The 24,268-nt window shown below is 39.4% G+C and overlaps 1 protein-coding gene across 2 annotated transcripts in view; it reads right to left on the bottom strand.

Moving 5' to 3' along the window:
* Positions 1-24,268, bottom strand: part of UST4r (integral membrane transport protein UST4r) — a 70,506-nt gene that overhangs the window by 22,199 nt on the left and 24,039 nt on the right. The window contains exons 6-7 of one of the 2 annotated variants that reach the window (NM_134379.2): positions 3,442-3,557; positions 2,346-2,560 (exon numbers count right to left, since the gene is read on the bottom strand). In NM_134379.2, the coding sequence (NP_599206.2) occupies positions 2,346-2,560; positions 3,442-3,557 (331 nt within the window). Of the gene's footprint in view, positions 1-2,345; positions 2,561-3,441; positions 3,558-24,268 lie in introns of those variants that run through there. The other variant, XM_039089277.2, reaches the window with a different exon arrangement.

Below are 24,268 nucleotides of genomic sequence, written 5' to 3' on the forward strand. Positions count from 1 at the left end.
AATTAAATGTGCTCTCTCATAAAAGTTGCTTTGGTTGGTCATGATATTTCTTCACAACAATAAAAAGTCACTAAGACACATACTGGCACAAGGGACTTGATTGACTATATTGTGACAGGCTTGACCATAATGGTTGGATGATTTAAGTGCAGTTTTGTGGCCATAGTAGTAGAAGAATAGAGGAGAGTGACAAGGCTTATTTGAATGGTGGAGGCCCAGCTCAACAGGTTTTAAAGGGGAAAATTTCTAGTAACTGGTTAGCAAACATTCTTGAGATTTGGAAGCAAAGAATGCTGTTGCTCTTTACCCCCATCATAAAAAGATATGCTTCAGACTAAATAGTTTAGGATTAATTAACTCTGACAGAGCCTAGTATTGATTGTGTCACCTGGTTATTAGTGGTCACTATTATATAGATCTACATGAAAAGGAGAAAACAGAGAAATAAAAACAATGCAAAAGGCATAGTTTGGGGAGAAAATGAGTACCAGTCACTATAATAGAGCTAAGCCCAGTTCTTAAGGAGATAAAAAATATTTAAAGCACATTCTAATGCTTAGCGGAATAAATGGAGTGATAACATCAGGGTAAGAAACAAACTAGTAATGCTTCCAACTTTTAAAATTAATTAAAGAAAGTCTTAAGTTATAAAGGAGACCATAACCAAAAGAAAGCTGGTGCAAATATAATTGAATAAGGGAGCCAAGTTCCATCCTCATCAAGTAGCCAGACTTGATAGGTTTAGCCAGTTGGATGTGGACTAAAAGTCAAGGATATAAAAATGGGGTGGTGAAATATACCTCCATGACTGAGGAAATCATTTGATTACAAGTATGTGTCAGGTGGTTCCCTGATAGAGACCAAAAGAAAGCATTGTCTGAACTGTGAAAGTAATCCCTGGATTTTATTTGAGACCTCAAGATGTTGAAGGCCAGAGTAATACAAGCTAAGGGGAGCTGAAGAGTAGGAGTGACACCCACCCAAGACATAGAAATGGGTTACAGCAATCAAGGATGAAAGGAGTTTGGAATCAAAAGGGCATTTGACATCACACATGGAAATGTAGAGTTTGGAGTTTGTCCGGAAGGTTTTCATTTGCTTTGGGACAGAGGCTCCTCATTGTGTTCTATTTCTTCCCTTTTCTAATAGTAATGGATATTCTATACCATTCTATGTTGGATGTTATCTTTTTATTTTGAATTCACAAAGATTAGACTTAAGAGATTGTCGTGAGTCTCAGAAGAGACTTAAACTTTGGACTTTTAAAAGTGTTGAGAGTTTTAAATGCCTATGGGGCCCAGAGACTGGAAGTGGCAGTTTGAATAAGAATGGTCCCTCAAAGACTCATAGTTTTGAATGCTTAGTCACTGTGACCAGTGCCACTATTGGAAAAGAATAGAATAAGTAGGTGTGAAGGAGGAATTATGTCATAGGTTAGAATTTGAGGTGTTAAAATTCCATCCCAGGCCAGTCTGTCTTGTGGCCTATGAATTAGGATTTAGATAGTAGCTGCTTTACCAGTTTCTTGTTTACCTGACGTCATCATCATGCTCCATATTATGTTGACAGTTAAGTAAATCACTGAAATGTTAAGCAAACCTTCATTTAAGTGCTTTCTTTTATGACCCTTTCCATTAATCATGTTGCCTCTTCACAGGAATAGAACACACACACACACACACACACACACACACACACACACACACACAGAGAGAGAGAGAGAGAGAGAGAGAGAGAGAGAGAGAGAGAGAGAGAGAGAGAGAGAACAGATAAATCAAGGGTTATAAAATCATCATGAATGTATAAAAAAAGTATTATAATCATTCCTTTTAGCAAAGCTAGTTGACTACATGGGAACCACTGCTTATTACATGTATGTACTTAATTTAATAAACTCAGTCTCAACATTTTTGATTTTCAGTCTATTTGTTCTTCTATGTACATCTCCTATATTCTAACACAACTAAAAATTATTTTCAACTCAACTGGCATAGCAAATACACTTGTTAAGATATTTTTTGTGGGGGTTGGGGATTTAGCTCAGTGATAGAGTGCTTGCCTAGGAAGCGCAAGGCCCTGGGTTCGGTCCCCAGCTCTGAAAAAAAGAACCAAAAAAAAAAAGATATTTTTTGTGTAATCTGGGGGAGAATTATTAGATCTAAAACATATATGCCTAGAATAAAAAATGTAATGACCAAAAATGAACTCTTTAATAAAGCATGTGCCCTAAATTTTCACCATAGTCACCAGACATTGTTTGATTAGTGCTCTGATTTATTATAGGCAAGGGATGATAAATGCTCAGGAAATGGAAGAACATAATTTTTTTGTGCTTACCCCCTTACCTTGAGGTGCAAATATAGCAGTCAGAATAGAGATTCCCCTCAGGAACATGATAACCATCTGGGTTATTCTACGGCCGATGTGATTAAGTACAAAATGTCCAATAACACTGAATAGTATGGATGATACACTAATGAGAATCTGCAACAGTTCAATATTATTACTCAGGTGTTGGAGGTGAATTGCCACGCCCACACCTGACAGTATAAATAAAAGTCTGTAGAGAAAAAAGAAGAAAAGCATATCACAAAGTTTGGAATTAATGTTCAACAGGTCTTAATATCATTGGACAGGAAATCATGTTCTAGTAGATTCAGTTCAAAGGTATTTTTGCGTTTTAGATATTTTTACTTTTTAAATAATTATTTATTTATTTGAATATATGAGTATACTATCACTCTCTGATTTATTGTAGGCAAGGGATGATAAATGCTCAGGAAATGGAAGAACATATTTTTTTTGTGCTTACCCCCTTACCTTGAGGTGCAAATATAGCAGTCAGAATAGAGATTCCCCAGAGAGGGCATTGGATCCCATCATAGATGATTGTGAGCCACCATGTGTTTGGTGGGAATTGAACTCAGACTTCTGGAAGAGTAGCCAGTGTTCTGCGCTACTGAGCCATCTCTCCAGCCTAGTGTATAATTTTATAGCCACAAAAAATTATTGGGTGATGAGGGAGCACATAATCACTCCTGAAGTTTTGGGAAGTATTAGCGAATTTTTGGTGTATGTGATGGATCTTTCTGTAAAGTCACCTGTGTGAAGCTCCCATCCTTCCATCTGTACATGTTCTTGAGTTGAAGGTATTTATGTAAATTGTATTAGAATTTTTGTCCTCTTTAAAGTGGAACCAGACAAATGTGGAGTAACAACATCCCAGGGTACACTGTGATTGACATTCTCAGCATCAACCCATGGTGATGAGCCTGGAAAGGTGTTTGGATGCACACACTCCTAACTGCATGGTAAGCTCTGTGTGGCTACACTCAAAACTCTTTGACTACTTCTAGCTGCAGAAATGGTCATATTCTACCTCAACTCTGTCAGTAAAAAATTCGTTTCTACACTATTTCAATAGGCACATTGTTAGCCTACCTTATAAAGGACAGGATATATATCTGCTTACGTAGGATGGGTGTGTGGAACAAGTCTCTTGGAGAAGGTCTCATCTTCGCTGCCTCAAGTTCCTTCTTCATACTTGTTCTTACAACCTTTGAAAATAAAACCAAGAGTCTGTTTAGTTTTTGCAAAATGATGAGAACTCTGGGGCATTATAGACACTTGTATAAGACCAGATCAATATACATTGCTTCTATATACTGAAGATATGAAAATTAAAGATACATTTACAGCCAAAAATGAGAGTGAAATAAAAGCCCAGGAGACACAAAACACTCTGGAGATTTCATTTTCTTTCTTTTCTTTTATTGGATATTTTCTTTATTTACATTTCAAATGTTATCCCATTTCCTGGTTTCCCCTCTGGCAACCCCCTACCCCATCTTCCTCCCTTTGCTTCTATGAGGGTGCTCCGCCACCTACCCACTCCCACTTCCATGCTGTGCATTCCCCTACACTGGGGCATCAAACCTTCCCAGGACCAAGGACCTCTTCTCCCTTTGATGCCAGACAAGGCTACACGTGAGGCTGGAACCATGGATCATTCCATGTGTACTCTTTGGTTGGTGGTTTAGTCCCTAGAAGCTCTGTGGTGTCTGGTTGGTTGATATTGTTGTTCTAACTATGTAGTTGCAAACCTCTTCAGATCCTTCAGTCCTTTATCTAACTCTTCAATTGGGGTCTACACACTCAGTCCAATGGTTTCTGTGAGCATCCGCCTCTATATTTGTCAGGATACAGGTATAATGGGCTCCTGCCTGGAAGCACTTTTTGGCATTAGCTATAGTGTCTGGATTTGCTGAGTGTATGTAGGATCGATCACCAGGTGTGGCAGTCTCTGGATGGCCTTACCTTTAGGCTTTGCTGCACCATATTTCTCCATATTTCCTCCTGGGAGTATTTTGTTCCCCCTTCTAAGAAGGACTGAAGCAACGAAACTTTGGTTTTCCTGCATTTTGAGCTTCATGTGGTTTGTGAAACTTGAAGCAATACCACTAAAATCAGGGACTAGACAAGGCTGCCGAGTCTCTCCCTACCTATTCAGTATAATACTAGAAGTCCTAGCCAGACCAGTTAGACAACAAAGGAGGTCAAAGGGATACAATTTGGAAAGGAAGAAGTCAAAATATCACTTTTTGTAGATAATATAATAGTATATTTAAGTGACCCCAAAAGTTCCAACAGAGAACTCCTAAGCCTGATAAACAACTTCAATAAAGTGACTGGATGTGAAATTAACTCAAACACATCAGTAGCCTTCCTCTTACTCAAAGGATAAACAGGCCGTGGAAGAAAATAGGGAAACAACACACTTCAAAATAGTCAGAAGTAATATAAAATACCTTGGTATGGGTCTAACCAAGCAAGTGAAAGATCTCTATTACAAGAACTTCAATTGCCTGAAGAAAGAAATTGAAGAAGCTCTCAGAGCATGAGAAGACCTTTCACGCTCATGCATTGGTAGGATTTACATAGTAAAAATGGCCATCTTGCTGAAAGCAATCTATAGATTCAATGCAACCCCCATTAAAATTCCAACCCAATTCTTCATAAAGTTAGAAAGAGCAATTTTCACACTCATTTGGAATAACAAAAAATAAAACCCAGGATAGTGAAAATTATTCTGAACAATAAAAGAATTTCTTGAGGAATCACTGTCCCTGACCTCAAGCTGTAGTGCAGATCAATAGTGATAAAAATGTATGGTATTGGTACAAAGACAATCATGTAGATCAATGGAATAGAATTGAAGACCCAGAAATGACCATCCAGTGGAAAAATACAGCATTTTCAACAAATGGTGCTGGTTCAACTGGATGTCAGCATGTACAAGAATGCAAACAATCCATTGTTATCACCTTGTACAAAGCTCCAGTTCAAGTAGATCAAGGACCTCCACATAAAACCAGATACACTCATACTAATAGAAGAAAAAGTGGGGAAGAGCCTTAAACTCAGGGGCATAGGGGATAATTACCTGAACAGAACACCAATGGCTTATGCTCTAAGATCAAGAATCGACAAATGGCACTGCATAAAATTGCAAAGCTTTTGTAAGGCAAAGAACACTGTGAATAGGACAAAACAGCAACAGTTTGGGGAAATTTTGCAGTATAAATTAAAAAATAGACTTGACCTGGTCCCTCACATCACTGCTCCAAACTTTCTCAGACTGGACAGTTGCTCCCTGGTGTTTGTTCTGGCATCATAGGGCCATGTAGAAGTTACATTAATTTATCTCAGCAGCAGCTCATTTCAATGTAGCACTATGCCACATTAGTCTAAATATCTTCTATTCCCAGCAGTCTCTCTTCTCCCCTCCCATTGCTAGTAACCCTGACTGGGAATTCTGGTTCCAGCTACCTGGTAATATCAAGACTCAACTAACTGTAACCCAACAATGAGATTTGTATGTTAAATACTCAATCCACAATACATCAGCACAATAAATTCAGTGCTAATTAATAAAGATAGAAAGCACCCATCTAGACCACCTGGATTGGAATCATCCTCCTCCTCTGTAGCCATCTTCCTCTTCTCTTCCTCCTCCTTCCTAGACTTTCTCCTCCTACCCTTCCTTCTCATCCAATGATAGCCTTCCCCTTATCCTGGACTTGCCTTCCTGCATAATGACATCATCCTACATATCTCTTTTTTGTTTAATTAAAAAAGTTGAATTGAACCAATCCCACAGTTCCCTGCACCCAAATTCCGTAGGGGAGAGAGCTTAACTCCCAGAAGTTCAGACTATCCTGAGATGGCAGGACAGATCTCCACTTCTGCCCACTTCTGCCCACATCCCTGGCCCAAGAGGACACTGCATAGTGCTTCTAGACATAGGTATAGAGGAGCAGCCAGGGGCAGGAACTTGATGGATTCTGCCTGCACCTGGAAATGAAATGAACCAGTCACACCGCTTCTTGCACCCAAATCCCATGGGGAGAAAGCTGGACCCTCACAAGTGCCACTCCTGAGAACTTAGAAGAGACAACCACTCTTTGCCTGCATTCCTGAACCAGGAGGAATTCTCCTAATGTCATCTGTGCCCTCTGGGTACAGGGACCTAGAAACAGTCAGGGACAGGACCATTCCAGTTTCTGCCTATGCTGATAGTTGAAAGTCAGTAATCAGGAGTGCCTATACACATGAGAGCAGAGTTCTCTGTTCCCAGATCTGGCTAAAAGAACACAGGTCTACAGGAGTGCTGACACACAGGCCTACAGGAGGTTCAAGCCACTGTCAGAGACAGCAAAACAAGCTAACACCAGAGATATGAGAGAAAACCTGATGGCAAGAGCCAAGAACTGGAATCTAAGCAACAGAAACTAAGACTACTTGGCATCATCAGAGCCCAGTTCTCCCACCAAAGCAAATACTGGATATCCAAACACACTGGAAAAGCCAGATTTAGATATAAAATCACATTTTATGATGATGATGGAGGACTTTAAGAAGGACATAAATAACTTCCTTAAAGAAATATAGGACAACACAAGTAAACAAGTAGAAGCCCTTAAAGAGGAAACATAAAAGTCCCTTAAAGAATTACAGGAACATAGTAAAAGCCATATACAGCAAACCAGTTGCTAACATTAAACTAAATGGAGAGAAACTTGAAGCAATCCAACTAAAATCAGGGACTAGACAAGGCTGCCCACTCTCTCCCTACTTATTCAATATAGTTCTTGAAGTTCTAGCCAGAGCAATCAGACAACAAAAGGAGGTCAAGGGGATACAGATCGGAAAAGAAGAAGTCAAAATATCACTATTTGCAGATGATATGATAGTATATTTAAGTGATCCCAAAAGTTCCACCAGAGAACTACTAAAGCTGATAAACAACTTCAGCAAAGTGGCTGGGTATAAAATTAACTCAAATAAATCAGTAGCTTTCCTCTACACAAAAGAGAAACAAGCCGAGAAAGAAATTAGGGAAACGACACCCTTCATAATAGACCCAAATAATATAAAGTACCTCGGTGAGACTTTAACCAAGCAAGTAAAAGATCAGTACAATAAGAACTTCAAGACACTGAAGAAAGAAATTGAAGAAGACCTCAGAAGATGGAAAGATCTCCCATGCTCATGGATTGGCAGGATTAATATAGTAAAAATGGCCATTTTACCAAAAGCGATCTACAGATTCAATGCAATCCCCATCAAAATACCAATCCAATTCTTCAAAGAGTTAGACAGAACAATTTGCAAATTCATCTGGAATAAGAAAAAACCCAGGATAGCTAAAGATATCCTCAACAATAAAAGGACTTCAGGGGGAATCACTATCCCTGAACTCAAGCAGTATTACAGAGCAATAGTGATAAAAACTGCATGGTATTGGTACAGAGACAGACAGATAGACCCGTGGAATAGAATTGAAGACCCAGAAATGAACCCACACACCTATGGTCACTTGATTTTTGACAAAGGAGCCAAAACCATCCAATGAAAAAAAGATAGCATTTTCAGCAAATGGTGCTGGTTCAACTGGAGGTCAACATGTAGAAGAATGCAGATTGATCCATGCTTATCACCCTGTACAAAGCTTAAGTCCAAGTGGATCAAGGGCCTCCACATCAAACCTGATACACTCAAACTAATAGAAGAAAAACTAGGGAAGCATCTGGAACACATGGGCACTGGAAAAAATTTCCTGAACAAAACACCAATGGCTTACGCTCTAAGATCAAGAATCGACAAATGGGATCTCATAAAACTGCAAAGCTTCTGTAAGGCAAAGGACACTGTGGTTAGGACAAAACGGCAACCAACAGATTAGGAAAAGATCTTTACCAACCCTACAACAGATAGAGGCCTTATATCCAAAATATACAAAGAACTCAAGAAGTTAGACCGCAGGGAGACAAATAACCCTATTAAAAAATGGGGTTCAGAGCTAAACAAAGAATTCACAGCTGAGGAATGCCGAATGGCTGAGAAACACCTAAAGAAATGTTCAACATCTTTAGTCATAAGGGAAATGCAAATCAAAACAACCCTGAGATTTCACCTCACACCAGTGAGAATGGCTAAGATCAAAAACTCAGGTGACAGCAGATGCTGGCGAGGATGCGGAGAAAGAGGAACACTCCTCCATTGTTGGTGGGATTGCAGACTGGTACAACCATTCTGGAAATCAGTCTGGAGGATCCTCAGAAAATTGGACATTGAACTGCTTGAGGATCCAGCTATACCTCTCTTGGGCATATACCCAAAAGATGCCCCAACATATAAAAAAGACACGTGCTCCACTATGTTCATTGCAGCCTTATTTATAATAGCCAGAAGCTGGAAAGAACCCAGATGCCCTTCAACAGAGGAATGGATACAGAAAATGTGGTACATCTACACAATGGAATATTACTCAGCTATCAAAAACAACGGCTTTATGAAATTCGTAGGCAAATGGTTGGAACTGGAAAATATCATCCTGAGTGAGCTAACCCAATCACAGAAAGACATACATGGTATGCACTCACTGATAAGTGGCTATTAGCCCAAATGCTTGAATTACCCTAGATGCCTAGAACAAATGAAACTCAAGACAGATGATCAAAATGTGAATGCTTCACTCCTTCTCTAAAAGGGGAACAAGAATACCCTTGGCAGGGAAGAGAGAGGCAAAGATTAAAACAGAGACTGAAGGAACGCCCATTCAGTGCCTGCCCCACATGTGGCCCATACATATACAGCCACCCAATTAGACAAGATGGATGAAGCAAAGAACTGCAGACCGACAGGAGCTGGATGTAGATCACTCCTGAGAGACACAGCCAGAATACAGCAAATACAGAGGCGAATGCCAGCAGCAAACCCCTGAACTGAGAATAGAATCCCCGTTGAAGGAATCAGAGAAAGAACTGGAAGAGCTTGAAGGGGCTCCAGACCCCATATGTACAACAATGCCAAGCAACCAGAGCTTCCAGGGACTAAGCCACTACGTAAAGACTATGCATGGACTGACCCTGGACTCTGACCTCTTAGGTAGCAATGAATATCCTAGTAAGAGCACCAGTGGAAGGGGAAGCCCTGGGTCCTGCTAAGACTGAACTCCCAGTGAACTAGACTGTTGGGGGGAGGGCGGCAATGGGGGGAGGGTTGGGCGGGGAACACCCATAAGGAAGGGAGGGGGGGAGGGGGATGTTTGCCCGGAAACCAAAGAATTATTATTAAGTATTAAATAAATTAAAAAAAAGAAAAAAAAGAATTACAGGAAAACACAACCAAACAGGAGAAAGAATTGAACAAAACTGTCCTGGAATTAAAAAGGGAAATAGAAACAATAAAGAAAGCACAAAGGGAGACAACCCTGGAAATAGAAAACCTAGGGAAGAGACCAGGAGTCATAATATAAGCATCACCAACAGAATAGAAGAGATAGAAGAGAGAATCTCCAGGCAGAAAATACCATAGAAAACATCAACACAGCCATTAAAGACAATGTAAAGTACAAAAAGCTCCTAGTCCAAAACATCCAGGAAATCTGGTATATAATGAAAAGGTCAAACCTAAGGATAATAGGTATAGATGAGAGTGAAGACTCCCAACTTAAAAGGCCAGTAAATATCTTCAACAAAATTGTAGAAGAAAACTTCCCTAAACTAAAGAAAGAGATGCCAATAAACATACAAGAAGCATACAGAACTCCAAATAGATTGGACCAGAAAAGAAATTCCTCCCATCATATAATAGTCAAAACACCAAATGCACAAAGAAGGAATATTAAAAACAGTAAGGGAAAAAGGTCTACTGACATGTGAATCCAGACCTATCAGAATTACACCAGACTTCTCACCAGAGACTATGAAAGGCAAAAGATCCTGGACAGATGTCATAGAGACCCTAAGAGAACACAAATGCCAGCCCAGGCTACTATATCCAGCAAACTCTCAATTAACATAGAGGGAGAAACCAAGATACTCCACGACAAAACCAAGTTTATACAATATTGTTCTACAAATCCAGCCTTACAAAGAATAATAGATGAAAAACTCCAATACAAGGAGGGAAATTACACCCTAGTAAAGCAAGAAAATAATCTCCTTGCAAAGAAACCAAAAGAAGAGAGATGCAAAAACAATTCCACATCAAACAACAAAAATAACAGGAAGCAACAATCACTAATCTTCAATATATCTTAATATCAATTGATTCAATTCCCCAATAAGAAGACATAGACTAACAGACTGGATACATAAAGAAGGCCCAACATTTTGCTGCATACAGGAAACCTCAATGACAAAGCTGGACACTATCTCAGAACAAAAGGCTGGAAAACAACTTTCCAAACAAATAATCTGAAGAAAGAAGCTGGAGTACCTATTCAAATAGTGAATAAAATTGACTTTCAACCAAAAGTCATCAAGAAAGATAAGGAAGGATGCTTAATATTCATCAGAGGAAAAATCTACCAAGATAAACTCTCAATCCTAAATATCTATGCTCCAAACGCAAGGGCACTACATTCATAAAAGAAATCTTAATGCAGCTCAAAGCTCACATAGCACCTCAAACAATCAGAGTAGTAGCTTTCAACATCCCACTCTTATAAATGGACAGATCATGGAAACAGAAATTAAACAGAGACTTTGAGAAACTAACAGAAGTTATGAACCAAATGGACTTAACAGATATTTACAGAACATTTCATCCTCAAAAGAAAAGATATATACTCTTCTCACAACCTCGTGGTACCTTCTCCAAAACTGACCATATAATCAGTCACACAACAGGCCTCAACAGACCAAGAAAGATACAAATAATCCCATGCCTCCTGTCAGATCACCACTGACTAAGGCTAGTCTTAAATAACAACAAAAACAACAGAAAACCTGCAAATACATGCATGTTGAACAATGCTCTACTCAATGATAACTTGGTCAAGGAATAAATAAAGATATAAATTAAAGACTTTTTAGAATTTTTTTTTGTTTTTTTTTATTAACTTGAGTATTTCTTATATACATTTCGAGTGTTATGCCCTTTCCCGGTTTCCGGGCAAACATCACCCTCCTCCCTCCCCTTCCTTATGGGTATTCCACTCCCAACCCTCCCCCCATTGCCACCCTCCCCCCAACAGTCTAGTTCACTGGGGGTTCAGTCTTAGCAGGACCCAGGGCTTCCCCTTCCACTAGTGCTCTTACTAGGATATTCATTGCTACCTATGAGGTCAGAGTCCAGGGTCAGTCCATGTATAGTCTTTAGGTAGTGGCTTAGTCCCTGGAAGCTCTGGTTGCTTGGCATTGTTGTACATATGGGGTCTGGAGCCCCTTCAAGCTCTTCCAGTTCTTTCTCTGATTCCTTCAACGGGGATTCTATTCTCAGTTCAGGGGTTTGCTGCTGGCATTCGCCTCTGTATTTGCTGTATTCTGGCTGTGTCTCTCAGGAGTGATCTACATCCGGCTCCTGTCAGTCTGCAGTTCTTTGCTTCATCCATCTTGTCTAATTGGGTGGCTGTATATGTATGGGCCACATGTGTTACTTCAGTCTCTGTTTTAATCTTTGCCTCTCTCTTCCCTGCCAAGGGTATTCTTGTTCCCCTTTTAAAGAAGGCGTGAAACATTCACATTTTGATCATCCGTCTTGAGTTTCATTTGTTCTAGGCATCTAGGGTAATTCAAGCATTTGGGCTAATAGCCACTTATCAATGAGGGCATACCATGTATGTCTTTCTGTGATTGGGTTAGCTCACTCAGGATGATATTTTCCAGTTCCAACCATTTGCCTACGAATTTCATAAAGCCGTTGTTTTTGATAGCTGAGTAATATTTCATTGTGTAGATGTACCACATTTTCTGTATCCATTCCTCTGTTGAAGGGCATCTGGGTTCTTTCCAGCTTCTGGCTATTATAAATAAGGCTGCGATGAACATAGTGGAGCACGTGTCTTTTTTATATGTTGGGGCATCTTTTGGGTATATGCCCAAGAGAGGTATAGCTGGATCCTCAAGCAGTTCAATGTCCAATTTTCTGAGGAACCTCCAGACTGATTTCCAGAATGGTTGTACCAGTCTGCAATCCCACCAACAATGGAGGAGTGTTCCTCTTTCTCTGCATCCTCGCCAGCATCTGATGTCACCTGAGTTTTTGATCTTAGCCATTCTCACTGGTGTGAGGTGAAATCTCAGGGTTGTTTTGATTTGCATTTCCCTTATGACTAAAGATGTTGAACATTTCTTTAGGTGTTTCTCAGCCATTCGGCGTTCCTCAGCTGTGAATTCTTTGTTTAGCTCTGAACCCCATTTTTTAATAGGGTTATTTGTCTCCCTGCGGTCTAACTTCTTGAGTTCTTTGTATATTTTGGATATAAGGCCTCTATCTGTTGTAGGGTTGGTAAAGATCTTTTCCCAATCTGTTGGTTGCCGTTTTGTCCTAACCACAGTGTCCTTTGCCTTACAGAAGCTTTGCAGTTTTATGAGATCCCATTTGTCAATTCTTGATCTTAGAGCATAAGCCATTGGTGTTTTGTTCAGGAAATTTTTTCCAGTGCCCATGTGTTCCAGATGCTTCCCTAGTTTTTCTTCTATTAGTTTGAGTGTGTCTGGTTTGATGTGGAGGTCCTTGATCCACTTGGACTTAAGCTTTGTATAGGGTGATAAGCATGGATCGATCTGCATTCTTCTACATATTGACCTCCAGTTGAACCAGCACCATTTGCTGAAAATGCTATCTTTTTTCCATTGGATGGTTTTGGCTCCTTTGTCAAAAATCAAGTGACCATAGGTGTGTGGGTTCATTTCTGGGTCTTCAATTCTATTCCACTGGTCTATCTGTCTGTCTCTGTGCCAATACCATGCAGTTTTTATCACTATTGCTCTGTAATACTGCTTGAGTTCAGGGATAGTGATTCCCCCTGAAGTCCTTTTATTGTTGAGGATAGTTTTAGCTATCCTGGGTTTTTTGTTATTCCAGATGAATTTGCAAATTGTTCTGTCTAACTCTTTGAAGAATTGGATTGGTATTTTGATGGGGATTGCATTGAATCTGTAGATCGCTTTTGGTAAAATGGCCATTTTTACTATATTAATCCTGCCAATCCATGAGCATGGGAGATCTTTCCATCTTCTGAGGTCTTCTTCAATTTCTTTCTTCAGTGTCTTGAAGTTCTTATTGTACAGATCTTTTACTTGCTTGGTTAAAGTCACACCGAGGTACTTTATATTATTTGGGTCTATTATGAAGGGTGTCGTTTCCCTAATTTCTTTCTCGGCTTGTTTCTCTTTTGTGTAGAGGAAGGCTACTGATTTATTTGAGTTAATTTTATACCCAGCCACTTTGCTGAAGTTGTTTATCAGCTTTAGTAGTTCTCTGGTGGAACTTTTGGGATCACTTAAATATACTATCATATCATCTGCAAATAGTGATATTTTGACTTCTTCTTTTCCGATCTGTATCCCCTTGACCTCCTTTTGTTGTCTGATTGCTCTGGCTAGAACTTCAAGAACTATATTGAATAAGTAGGGAGAGAGTGGGCAGCCTTGTCTAGTCCCTGATTTCAGTGGGATTGCTTCAAGGTTCTCTCCATTTAGTTTAATGTTAGCAACTGGTTTGCTGTATATGGCTTTTACTATGTTTAGGTATGGGCCTTGAATTCCTATTCTTTCCAGGACTTTTATCATGAAGGGGTGTTGAATTTTGTCAAATGCTTTCTCAGCATCTAATGGAATGATCATGTGGTTTTGTTCTTTCAGTTTGTTTATATAATGGATCACATTGATGGTTTTCCATATATTAAACCATCCCTGCATGCCTGGGATGAAGCCTACTTGGTCATGGTGGATGATTGTTTTGATGTGCTCTTGAATTCGGTTTGCCAGAATTTTATTGAGTATTTTTGCGTCGATATTCATAAGGGTCATTGGTCTGAAGTTCTCTTTTTTTGTTGGGTCTTTGTGTGGTTTAGGTATAAGAGTAATTGTGGCTTCATAGAAGGAATTCAGTAGTGATCCATCTGTTTCAATTTTGTGGAATATTTTGGATAATATTGGTATGAGGTCTTCTATGAAGGTCTGATAGAATTCTGCACTGAACCCATCTGGACCTGGGCTCTTTTTGGTTGGGAGACCTTTAATGACTGCTTCTATTTCCTTAGGAGTTATGGGGTTGTTTAGAATTTAATGAAAATGAAGGCACAACATACCCAACCTTATGGGACCAATGAAAGCAGTGCTAAGAGGAAAACTCATAGCTGTGAGTGCTTTCAAAATGAAACTGAAAAGATCATACATTAGCAACTTGACAGAACACCTAAAAGCTCTAGAAGAAAAGGAAGCAAATACACCCAAGACGATTAGAAGGCAGGAAATAATCAAATTCAGGGCTGAAAGCAACCAAGTAGAAACAAAAAGGACTATACAAAGAATCAGCAAAACCAGTAGCTGATTCTTTGAAAAACTCAAGATGATAGATAAACTATTAGCCAGAGGGCACAGAATGTATCTATATTAACAAAATCTGAAATGAAAAGGGAGACATAGCAACAGAATCTTAGAAAATTAAAAAACATCATAAGATCCTACTACAAAGCCTATATTCAACAAAACTGCAAAATCTGGAGGAAATGTTCAACTTTATAGACAAATACCAGGTACCAAAGTTAAATCAGGAACAGATAAAGCATCTAAACAACCCCATAACTCCTAACAGAAGCAGTCATTAAAGGTCTCCCATCCAAAAAGAGTCCAAGACCAGATGGGTTTAGTGTAGAATTCTATCAGACCTTCATGGAGGACCTCATACCAATACTGTCCAACCTATTCCACAAAATAGAAACAGACTGAGCACTACAAAATTCCTTCTATGAAGCTGCAATTACTCTTATACCTAAACCACACAAAGACCCAACGAAGAAAGAGAACTTCAGACTCATTACCCTTCTGAATATTGATGCAAAAATACTCAATAAAATTTTGGCAACCTGAATCCAAGAACTCATCAAAAGGATCATCCATCATGATCAAATAGTCTTCATCCCAGGGATGCAGAGATTGTTCAATATATGGAAATTCATCAACACAATCCACTATACAAACAAACTCAAAGGAAAAAACCACAGGATCATTTCATTAGGTGCTGAGAAACCATTTGACAAAATTCAAAACCCCTTCATGTTAAAAGACCTGGATAGATCAGGAATTCAAGGCCCATACCTAAGCATAGCAAAAGCAATAGACAGGAAGCCAGTAGCTAACATTAAATTAAATGCAGAGAAACTTGAAGCAATCCCACTAAAAACGGACTAGACAAAGCTGCGCACTGTCTCCCTACTTATTCAATATAATACTTGAAGCCCGAAACAGAGCAGTCAGACAACAAAGGAGGTCAAAGGGATACAAATTGGAAAGGAAACAGTCAAAATATCACTATTTTCATATGATATGATAATATACTTAAGTGATCCCAAAATTCCACCAGAGAACTACTAACCCTGATAAACAACTTAAGCAAAGTATCTGGGTATAAAATTAACTCAAACAAATTAATAGCCTTCCTCTACTCAAAGGATAAACAGGCTGAGATAGAAATTAGGGAAATGACACCCTTTACAATAGTCCCAAATAACATAAAATACCTTGGTGTAACTCTAACCAAGCAAGTGAAAGATCTGTATGACAAGAACCTCAAGTCACCATCCCTGACCTCAAGCAGTTTGCAGAGCAATAGTGATAAAAACTGTATGGTATTGGTACAGAGACAGGCAGGTAGATCAGTGGAATAGAATTGAAGACCCAGAAATGAACCCACACACCTATGGTCACTTGATCTTTGACAAAGGAGCTAAAACCATCCAATGGAAAAGAGATAGCATTTTCAACAAATGTTGCTGGTTCAACTGGAGATCAGAATGTAGAAGAACCCAAATTGATTCACTCTTTTTTTTTCATCTTTATTAACTTGGGTATTTCTTATTTACATTTAGATTGTTATTCCCTTTCCTGGTTTCCGGGCCAACATCCCCCTAACCCCTCCACTTCTATATGGGTGTTCCCCTCCCCATTCTCCCCCCATTACCACCCTCCCCCGAACAATCATGTTCACTGGGGGTTCATTCTGGGCAGGACTAAGGGCTTCCCCTTCCACTGGTGCTCTTACTAGGCTATTCATTGCTACCTATGAGGTTGGAGCCCAGGGTCAGTCCATGTATAGTCTTTGGGTAGTGGCTTAGTCCCTGGAAGCTCTGGTTGGTTGGCATTGTTGTTCATATGGGGTCTCAAGCCCCTTCAAGCTCTTTCAGTCCTTTCTCTGATTCTTTCAACGGGGGTCCCATTCTCAGTTCAGTGGTTTAATGATAGCATTCGCTTATGTATTTGCTGTATTCTGGCTGTTTCTCTCAGGAGAGATCTACATCCAGTTCCTGTCGACCTGCACTTCTTTGCTTCATCCATCTTATCTAGTTTGGTGGCTGTATATGTATGGGCCACATGTGGGTGTTCTCAATGGGTGTTTCCTTCTGCCTCTTTTCTAAATTTTGTCTCCCTATTCCCTCCCAAGGTTATTCTTGTTCCCCTTTTAAGGAAGGAGTGAAGCATTCACATTTTGGTCATCCTTCTTGAGTTTCATGTGTTCTGTGCATCTAGGGTAATTCAAGCATTTGGACTAATAGCCACTTATCAATGAGTATATACCATGTGTGTTTTTCTGTGATTGGGTTACCTCACTCAGGATGATATTTTCTAGTTCCATTCATTTGCCCGTGAATTTCATAAAGTCATTGTTTTTGATAGCTGAGTAATATTCCATTGTGTAGATGCACCACATTTTCTGTATCCATTCCTCTGTTGAAGGGCACCTGGGTTCTTTCCAGCTTCTGGCTATTATAAATAAGGTGGCTATGAACCTAGTGGAGCATATGTCTTTTTTATATGTTGGGGCATCTTTGAGTTCTTATTGCCCTGTAAAAGTTTAAGTCCTAGTGGATCAAGGAGCTTCATATCAAACCAGATACACTCAAACTAATAGTAAAAAAAGTGGGGAAGAGCTTTGAGACATGGACACTGGGATAACATTTCCTGAACAAAACACCAATGGCTCCTGCTCTAAAATTAAGAATCGACAAATGGGACCTCCTTAAACTACAAAGCTTCTGTAAGGCAAGGAACACTGTTGTTAGGACAAAATCGCAAAAAAACAGATTGGGAAAAGATCTTTACCAATCCTACATCTGATAGAGGGCTGATATCCAAAATATACAAAGAACTCAAGAAGTTATTCTCCATAGAGTCAAATAACCCTATTAAGTTGGGGTACAGAGCTAAACAATGAATTCTCAACTGAGGTATAACAAACGACTGAGAAGTACCTTAAAAAATGCTCAAAATCCTTAGTCATCAGTGAAATGCAAATCACAACAACCCTGAGATTCCATCTCACACCAATCAGAATGGCTAAGATAAAAAAAATTCAGGTAACAACAGCTGGTGGGGAGGATGTGGAGAAAGAGGAACACTCCTCAATTGTTGGTGGGATTGCAAACTGTTACAACCACTCTGGAAATCAGTCTAGAGGTTCTTCAGAAAATTGAACATTGCACTACCTTAGGACCAAGCCATACATCTCCTGGGCATATACCCAAAAGATACTCCAACATATAACAAAGACATATGTTCCACTATGTACATAGCAGCCTCATTTATAATAGCGAGAAGTTGGAAAGATCCCAGATGCCCTTAAACAGAGGAATGGATACCAAAAAATGTAGTACATCTACACAATGGAATATTACTCAGCTATCAAAAACAAGACTTCATGAAATTGATAGGCAAATGGATGGAACAAGAAAATATCATTCTGAGTGAGGTAACCCAATCACAGAAAAACACACATGGTATATACTCACTGATAAGTGGATGTTAGCCCGAAAACTTGAATTACCTAAGATACCATCCATAGATCACATGAAGCTCAGGAAGGATGACCAAATTGCAGATACTTCATTCCTTTTTAAAAGGGGTACAAAAATATGCATAGAAGGGGATATGAAGACAAAATTTGGAGCAGAGACTGAAGGAACAGCCATTCAGAACCTGCCCCATATGTGACATATATATATATATGGAAGAGGAGAAGAGGAGTTAGAAAAAGGATTGAAAGAGCTGAAAGGTCTTGCCACCCTATAAGAACAACAATGCCTACCAACCACAGCTGCCAGGGATTAAACTATTACCCAAAGATTATACATGGACTAACCCATGGCTCCAGCTGCATAAGTTGCAGAGGAAGTCATTGTTGGGCACCAATGGAAGGAGAAGCCCTTTGTCCTGCCAACGTTATACCTTCAGTGTAGGGTAATATCAGTGGGGCAGGAAGGGGGTGTGCAAAGCAGCCTTATTTATAATAACCAGAAGCTGGAATGAACCTAGATTTCTTTCAACTGAGGAATGGCTTCAGGAAATGTGGTACATTTACACAATGGAGTAATACTCTCTACTAAAAACAATGACTTAATGAAATTCTTTGGCAAATGGTGGAACTACAAAATATTATCCTGAGTGAGGTAACCCAACCACAAAAGAACACACATGGTATGCACTCACTGATAAGTAAATATTAACCCAAAAGCTTGGAATACCCAAGATACTATTCAAATGATGCTCAAGAAGAAGGAAGTCCAAATTGTGGATGCTTCAGTCCTTCTTAGAAGGAGGGACAAAATCCAATATTATGATGATGACAGAGACCTTAAAAAGGAAAGGAAGGAATCATTTAAGAAATGCAGGAAAATACAATAAAATAAGCAAATGAAATGAATAAAACTGTCCAAGAAATAAAAATGGAAATAGAAGCAATAAACAAAACACAAAAGGACAGAACATAGGAGGTAGGAAATCTTAGGAGAAGAACAAAAACTACAGATGTAAGCATCACCAACAGAATACAAGAGATGGACCACATGAAGCTCAAGAAGAAGAATGACCAATGTGTGGATGCTGCAGTCCTTCTTAGAAGTGTGAACAAAACTCTTTCTAGTAGTAGATATGGAGACAGTTTGGAGCAGAGACTGAAGGAATGGCCATTCAGAGCCTGCCCCACCTGGGGATTCAGCCTATGTATATACAGCCACCAACCCCAGATAATATTGCTGATACCAAGAAGTGCATGCTGACAGGAGCCTGATATAGCTATCTTCTGAGATTCTCTGGCAGAGCATGACAAATTTCAAGGGAAAAGCTAGCATCAAGCTATTGAACTGAGAACAGAGTCCCTATTAGAGGAGTTAGAGAAAGGATTGAAATAGTTAAAGGGGTTTGCAACCCCATAAGAACAATACCAAACAACCAGAGCCCCCAGGGACTAAACCACCATCTAAAGAGTACACATGGACAGACCCATGGCTCCAGCTACATATGTAGCAGAGTATGGCCTTGTTGGTCATCAGTGAGAGGAAAAGCCCTTGGTCCTACCAAGGGCGGACAGCCCCCTCTATGTTGGGGAATGTAAGCAGGGGGAGGCAGGAAGGAGTGGGTGATTAGGGAGGGAGAACACTCTCACAGAAGAAGAGGGAGGTTGGATGGGATAGGATGTTTATAAATGGGAAACCTGGAAAGGGGAAAACATTTGAAATATAAATAGAAATTATCCAATAAAAAAAGCAATACATCTCAGTGACAAAGATATATACTACCTCAGAGTAAAAGGTCAAAAAAAGTTTTTCTAAGCAAATAGTCCCAAGAAACAAGTTGGAATTGCCGTTATAATATTCAATAAATAGAATTTTAACCCAAAGTTATCAAAGGAGATGGGTAACGACCCTTCATATTTATCAAGGCAAAAATCCACCTAGAAAAAGTCTCAGTCAGGAAATTCAAAGGCATCCATATTCATAAAGGAAATTTAGTAAAGCTCAAGACACACATTGAACCTCATACAATAATAGTGGGAGGCTTCAACACTCCACTTGCACCAATGGACAGGGCATTGAAACAGAAACTTCACAAAGACACAGGGAAACTAACAAAGGTTATGAACCAAATGTGTTTAACAGATAGCTGCAGAACATTTCACCCCCAAACAAAAGAACATACATTTTTTTCAGCAACTTATAGAACCTTCTCCAAAACTGAATAAAAAATCAAATATAAAAAGAAAGGCTCAAGAGATACAAGAAGATGGAAATAATACCATGCACTCTATCTTATCACCACTGACTTAAGTTAGACTCCAATAAAAACAGAGTCCCACCTCCACTGAAATCCCACTTCATCATGGAAAGTAAACAACTCTTTGCTCAATAACTTGGTCAGGGAAGAAAGAAAGAAAGAAGTCAAAGACTTGGTAGAATTCAATGTAAATGAATACATGGGACACAATGAAAGCAGTGCTAAGAGGAGAAGTCATAGTGCTAAGTATCTTCATAAAAACTTGGGGAGATCCAATACAAGCAACTTAACAGCACATCTGAAAGCTTTAGAATAGAAAGAAACAAACACACCAAAATGAATAGATGGCAGGAAATAGTCAAACTCGTAACTGAAAGCAACCAGATAGAAACAAAGATAAAGATAAAAAGGATCAACAAAACCAAGATGTGGTTCTTTGATAAAATCAACAAGATAGATAAATCCTTAGTCAAACTAACTTATGGGCACAGGGACAATATCCAAATTAACAAAATCAGGAATGAAAAGGGAGACATAAGAACAGCAATTGAGGAAATTAAAAAAATCATCAGAAGCTACTACAAAAGCATATACTCTACAAAACTGCAAAATCTAGATGAAGTGCATGATTTTTATAGATGGATACCATGTAGCAAAGTTAAATCATGATGAGGTAAACTAGTTAAACAGTCCCATAACCCTAAAGAGAAAAGAAATAGTAAACAAACAAAAAAGTCTCTCAAACAAAAACAGCCCAGAGCCAGATGGTTTTAGTGAAGAATTCTCCCAGGCCTTCATAAAAGAGGTAATACAAATACTCCTCAAACTAGGTCACAAATACAGAAACAGAGGAACACTACTGAATTCTTTCTATGAAGCTACAGTTACCATGATACCTAAACCACACAAAGACCCAACACAGAAAGAAAACTTCAGACCAATCTCGCTTATGAATATCAGTGAAATAATACACAATAAAATGCTTGCAAAACAAATCCAAGAACACATCAAAGACACCACCCACCATGGTCAAGTAGGCTTCATCCAAGGAATGTAAGGCTGGTTCAATATATGAAAATCCATTAACGTAATCCACCATATAAACAAACTCAAAGAAAAAAGGCACATGGTCATCTCATCAGCTCCTGAAAAGCCTTTGACAAGCTACAACAACCCCTCCTGTTAAAAGTCTTGGAGAATTCAAGAATGCTGACATATAACTAAACATAATCAAAGCAATATATAGCAAACCAAGAGCCAACATCAGATTAAGTGGAGAGAAATTAGAAGCAATCCCACTAAAATCCGGGATGAGACAGGGTTTCCCACTCTCTCCCTATATATTCAAGATAGTACTCAAAATTCTAGCTAGAGCAATTAGACAACAAAAGGAGATCAAGGGGACACAAATTGGAAAGGAAGAATTCAAAGTATCACTATGTGCAGATGATATGATAGTATGCATAAGCAACCCCCAAAATTCTACCAGAGAACTCCTTCAGATGATAAACATCTTTTACAGAGTGGCTGGATATAAAATTAACTCAAACAAATCAGTACTCTTCCTCTACACAAATGGTAAACAGGCTGAGAAAAAAAACAGGGAAACAACACCCTTCACAAGAGCCACAAATACTATAAAACACCTTGGTATAACTCTTACCAAGCAAGTGAAAGATCCATATGACAAGAATTTCAAGCCCCTAAAAAAAGAAATCAAAGAAGTCCTGAGAAAATGGAAAGATCTCTCATATTCATGGAATGGCAGGATTAATATAGTGAAAAAGGCCATCTTTCCAAAAGCAATCTGTAGATTCAACGCAATCCCCATCAAAATTACATCACAATTCTTCGCAGACATAGAAGGAAAGAGCAATTCCCAATTTCCAAAAAACAAAATAACCCTAATAAGAAAATTTGGTACAGAGCTAAACAGAGAATTCACAATGGAAGAATCCCAAATGGTTTGGAAGCATATAAAGAAATGTTCAAAGTCCTTAGTCATCAGAGAAATGCAAATAAAAAGGGATCCTTCTATTCTACCTCACAACAATCAAGAAGACGAAGAACAAAAGCTCAAGTGACAGCACATGGTGGTAAGGTTGTGGGGAAAGAGGAACATTTTTCCATTGCTGGTGGATTGAAAGATGGCATAATCACTTTGGAAATCAATTTGTAGGTCCCTCAGAAAATTGGAAATACTTCTGCCTGAAGATCCAGCTATATCCTTTTTGGGCTTATACCTAAAATATACCCTACCATACCTCAAGGGCACATGATCCACCATGGTCACAGCAGCTTTATTTGTAATACCCAGAAGCTGGTAATAGCACAGATGTCTCTCAATGGAAGAATGAATACAGATAATTTGGTTCATTTACACAGTGGGATACTATTTAGCTATTAAAACTTCGGATATCATGAATTTTGCAGACAAATGAATGGAACTAGAAAGTATCATTCTGAGTGAGATAACTCATACCCAGAAGGACCTAAATGTTATATGCTCACTGATAAGTAGATATTAGCCAAAACATTCAGAATAATGAGGATACAACCCACAGACCATAAGAAGTATATAACAATTAGAGAGGCCCAAGTGAGAATGCTTCAATTCCACTTTGAAGGGGGAAGGAAATAATTAAGGGAGATAAATGGAGGCAGGGAACTGAGTGGGAGGAGGGAGAAAGAGGGAGGGGAAAGGGGAAAAGCGTCTGAGGGGATGACAGGAGAGAAGGCCAGATGTCTAAGAGAATAAACTGAGATAAGCAGCATTGGGGTGGGAGGAGGAAGACACTCTAGGAAGTACCAGAAACATGGGATGTGAGAGATTCTAAGGACTCAGTGGGGTGACCTTGGTCACAATTCCCAACATTGGGGAGAGGGAAATGGAAGAGTTCAACTACAGTAGATAGACAGGGTCTCAAGCAGAGGGACAGTACTACTAATCCACAGCCAAATATTCTGACCCAGAACTGTTCCTGCCTAGAAGAGCTGCAAGAACAAAAATGGAGAAGAGACTAAAGGAAAGGTGATCCAGTGACTGCCCAACTTGGATCCATCTCATGGGAAGGCCCCAAGGCCTGACACAATTACTGATGCTATGACTTGTTTACAGATGAGAGCTTGGCATGGCTGTCCTCTTAGAGGCCCTACCAGCAGCTGACGGAGACAGGAGCAGACACTTATACCCAGGCACTGGCCTGAAGTTGGAAGTCCTTGTGGTTGAATTAGGGGAAAGATTGAAGAAGCTGAAGGGAGAGCAACCACATAGGAACATCAGCAGTGTCAACTTACTAAGACCCTGGGAGCTCCCGGAGTCTGACCCACCTTTGAGGAGCAACAAGGGCCAGTCAGAAGTCTGCCTTGTCAGGCCTTAGTGGTAGATTTGCTTAATCCTGAAGTAACTTGAAGCCTTAGAAAGGGGAGGTCTGGTGGAATGGGAGCATCCTTCGGAGGCAAGTGGGAGGAAGAATGGGATAAAGAACTGGGGGGGGGGGGATACAGGGGGGATGGGCAATGATTGGCATATAAATATGTAAAATAATACAAATTGAAAATCATAATAATATAATAAAAACAACACAAACAAATGAAAGAAAGGAAGGAAGAAAGGAAGGAAGGAAGGAAGGAAGGAAGGAAGAAAGAAAGAAAGAAAGAAAGAAAGAAAGAAAGAAAGAAAGAAAGATAGGTAGAAAGATAGAAAG

This window comes from Rattus norvegicus, chromosome 1 (assembly GCF_036323735.1).
Source record: "Rattus norvegicus strain BN/NHsdMcwi chromosome 1, GRCr8, whole genome shotgun sequence".
In the NCBI taxonomy this organism is placed as follows: domain Eukaryota; kingdom Metazoa; phylum Chordata; class Mammalia; order Rodentia; family Muridae; genus Rattus; species Rattus norvegicus.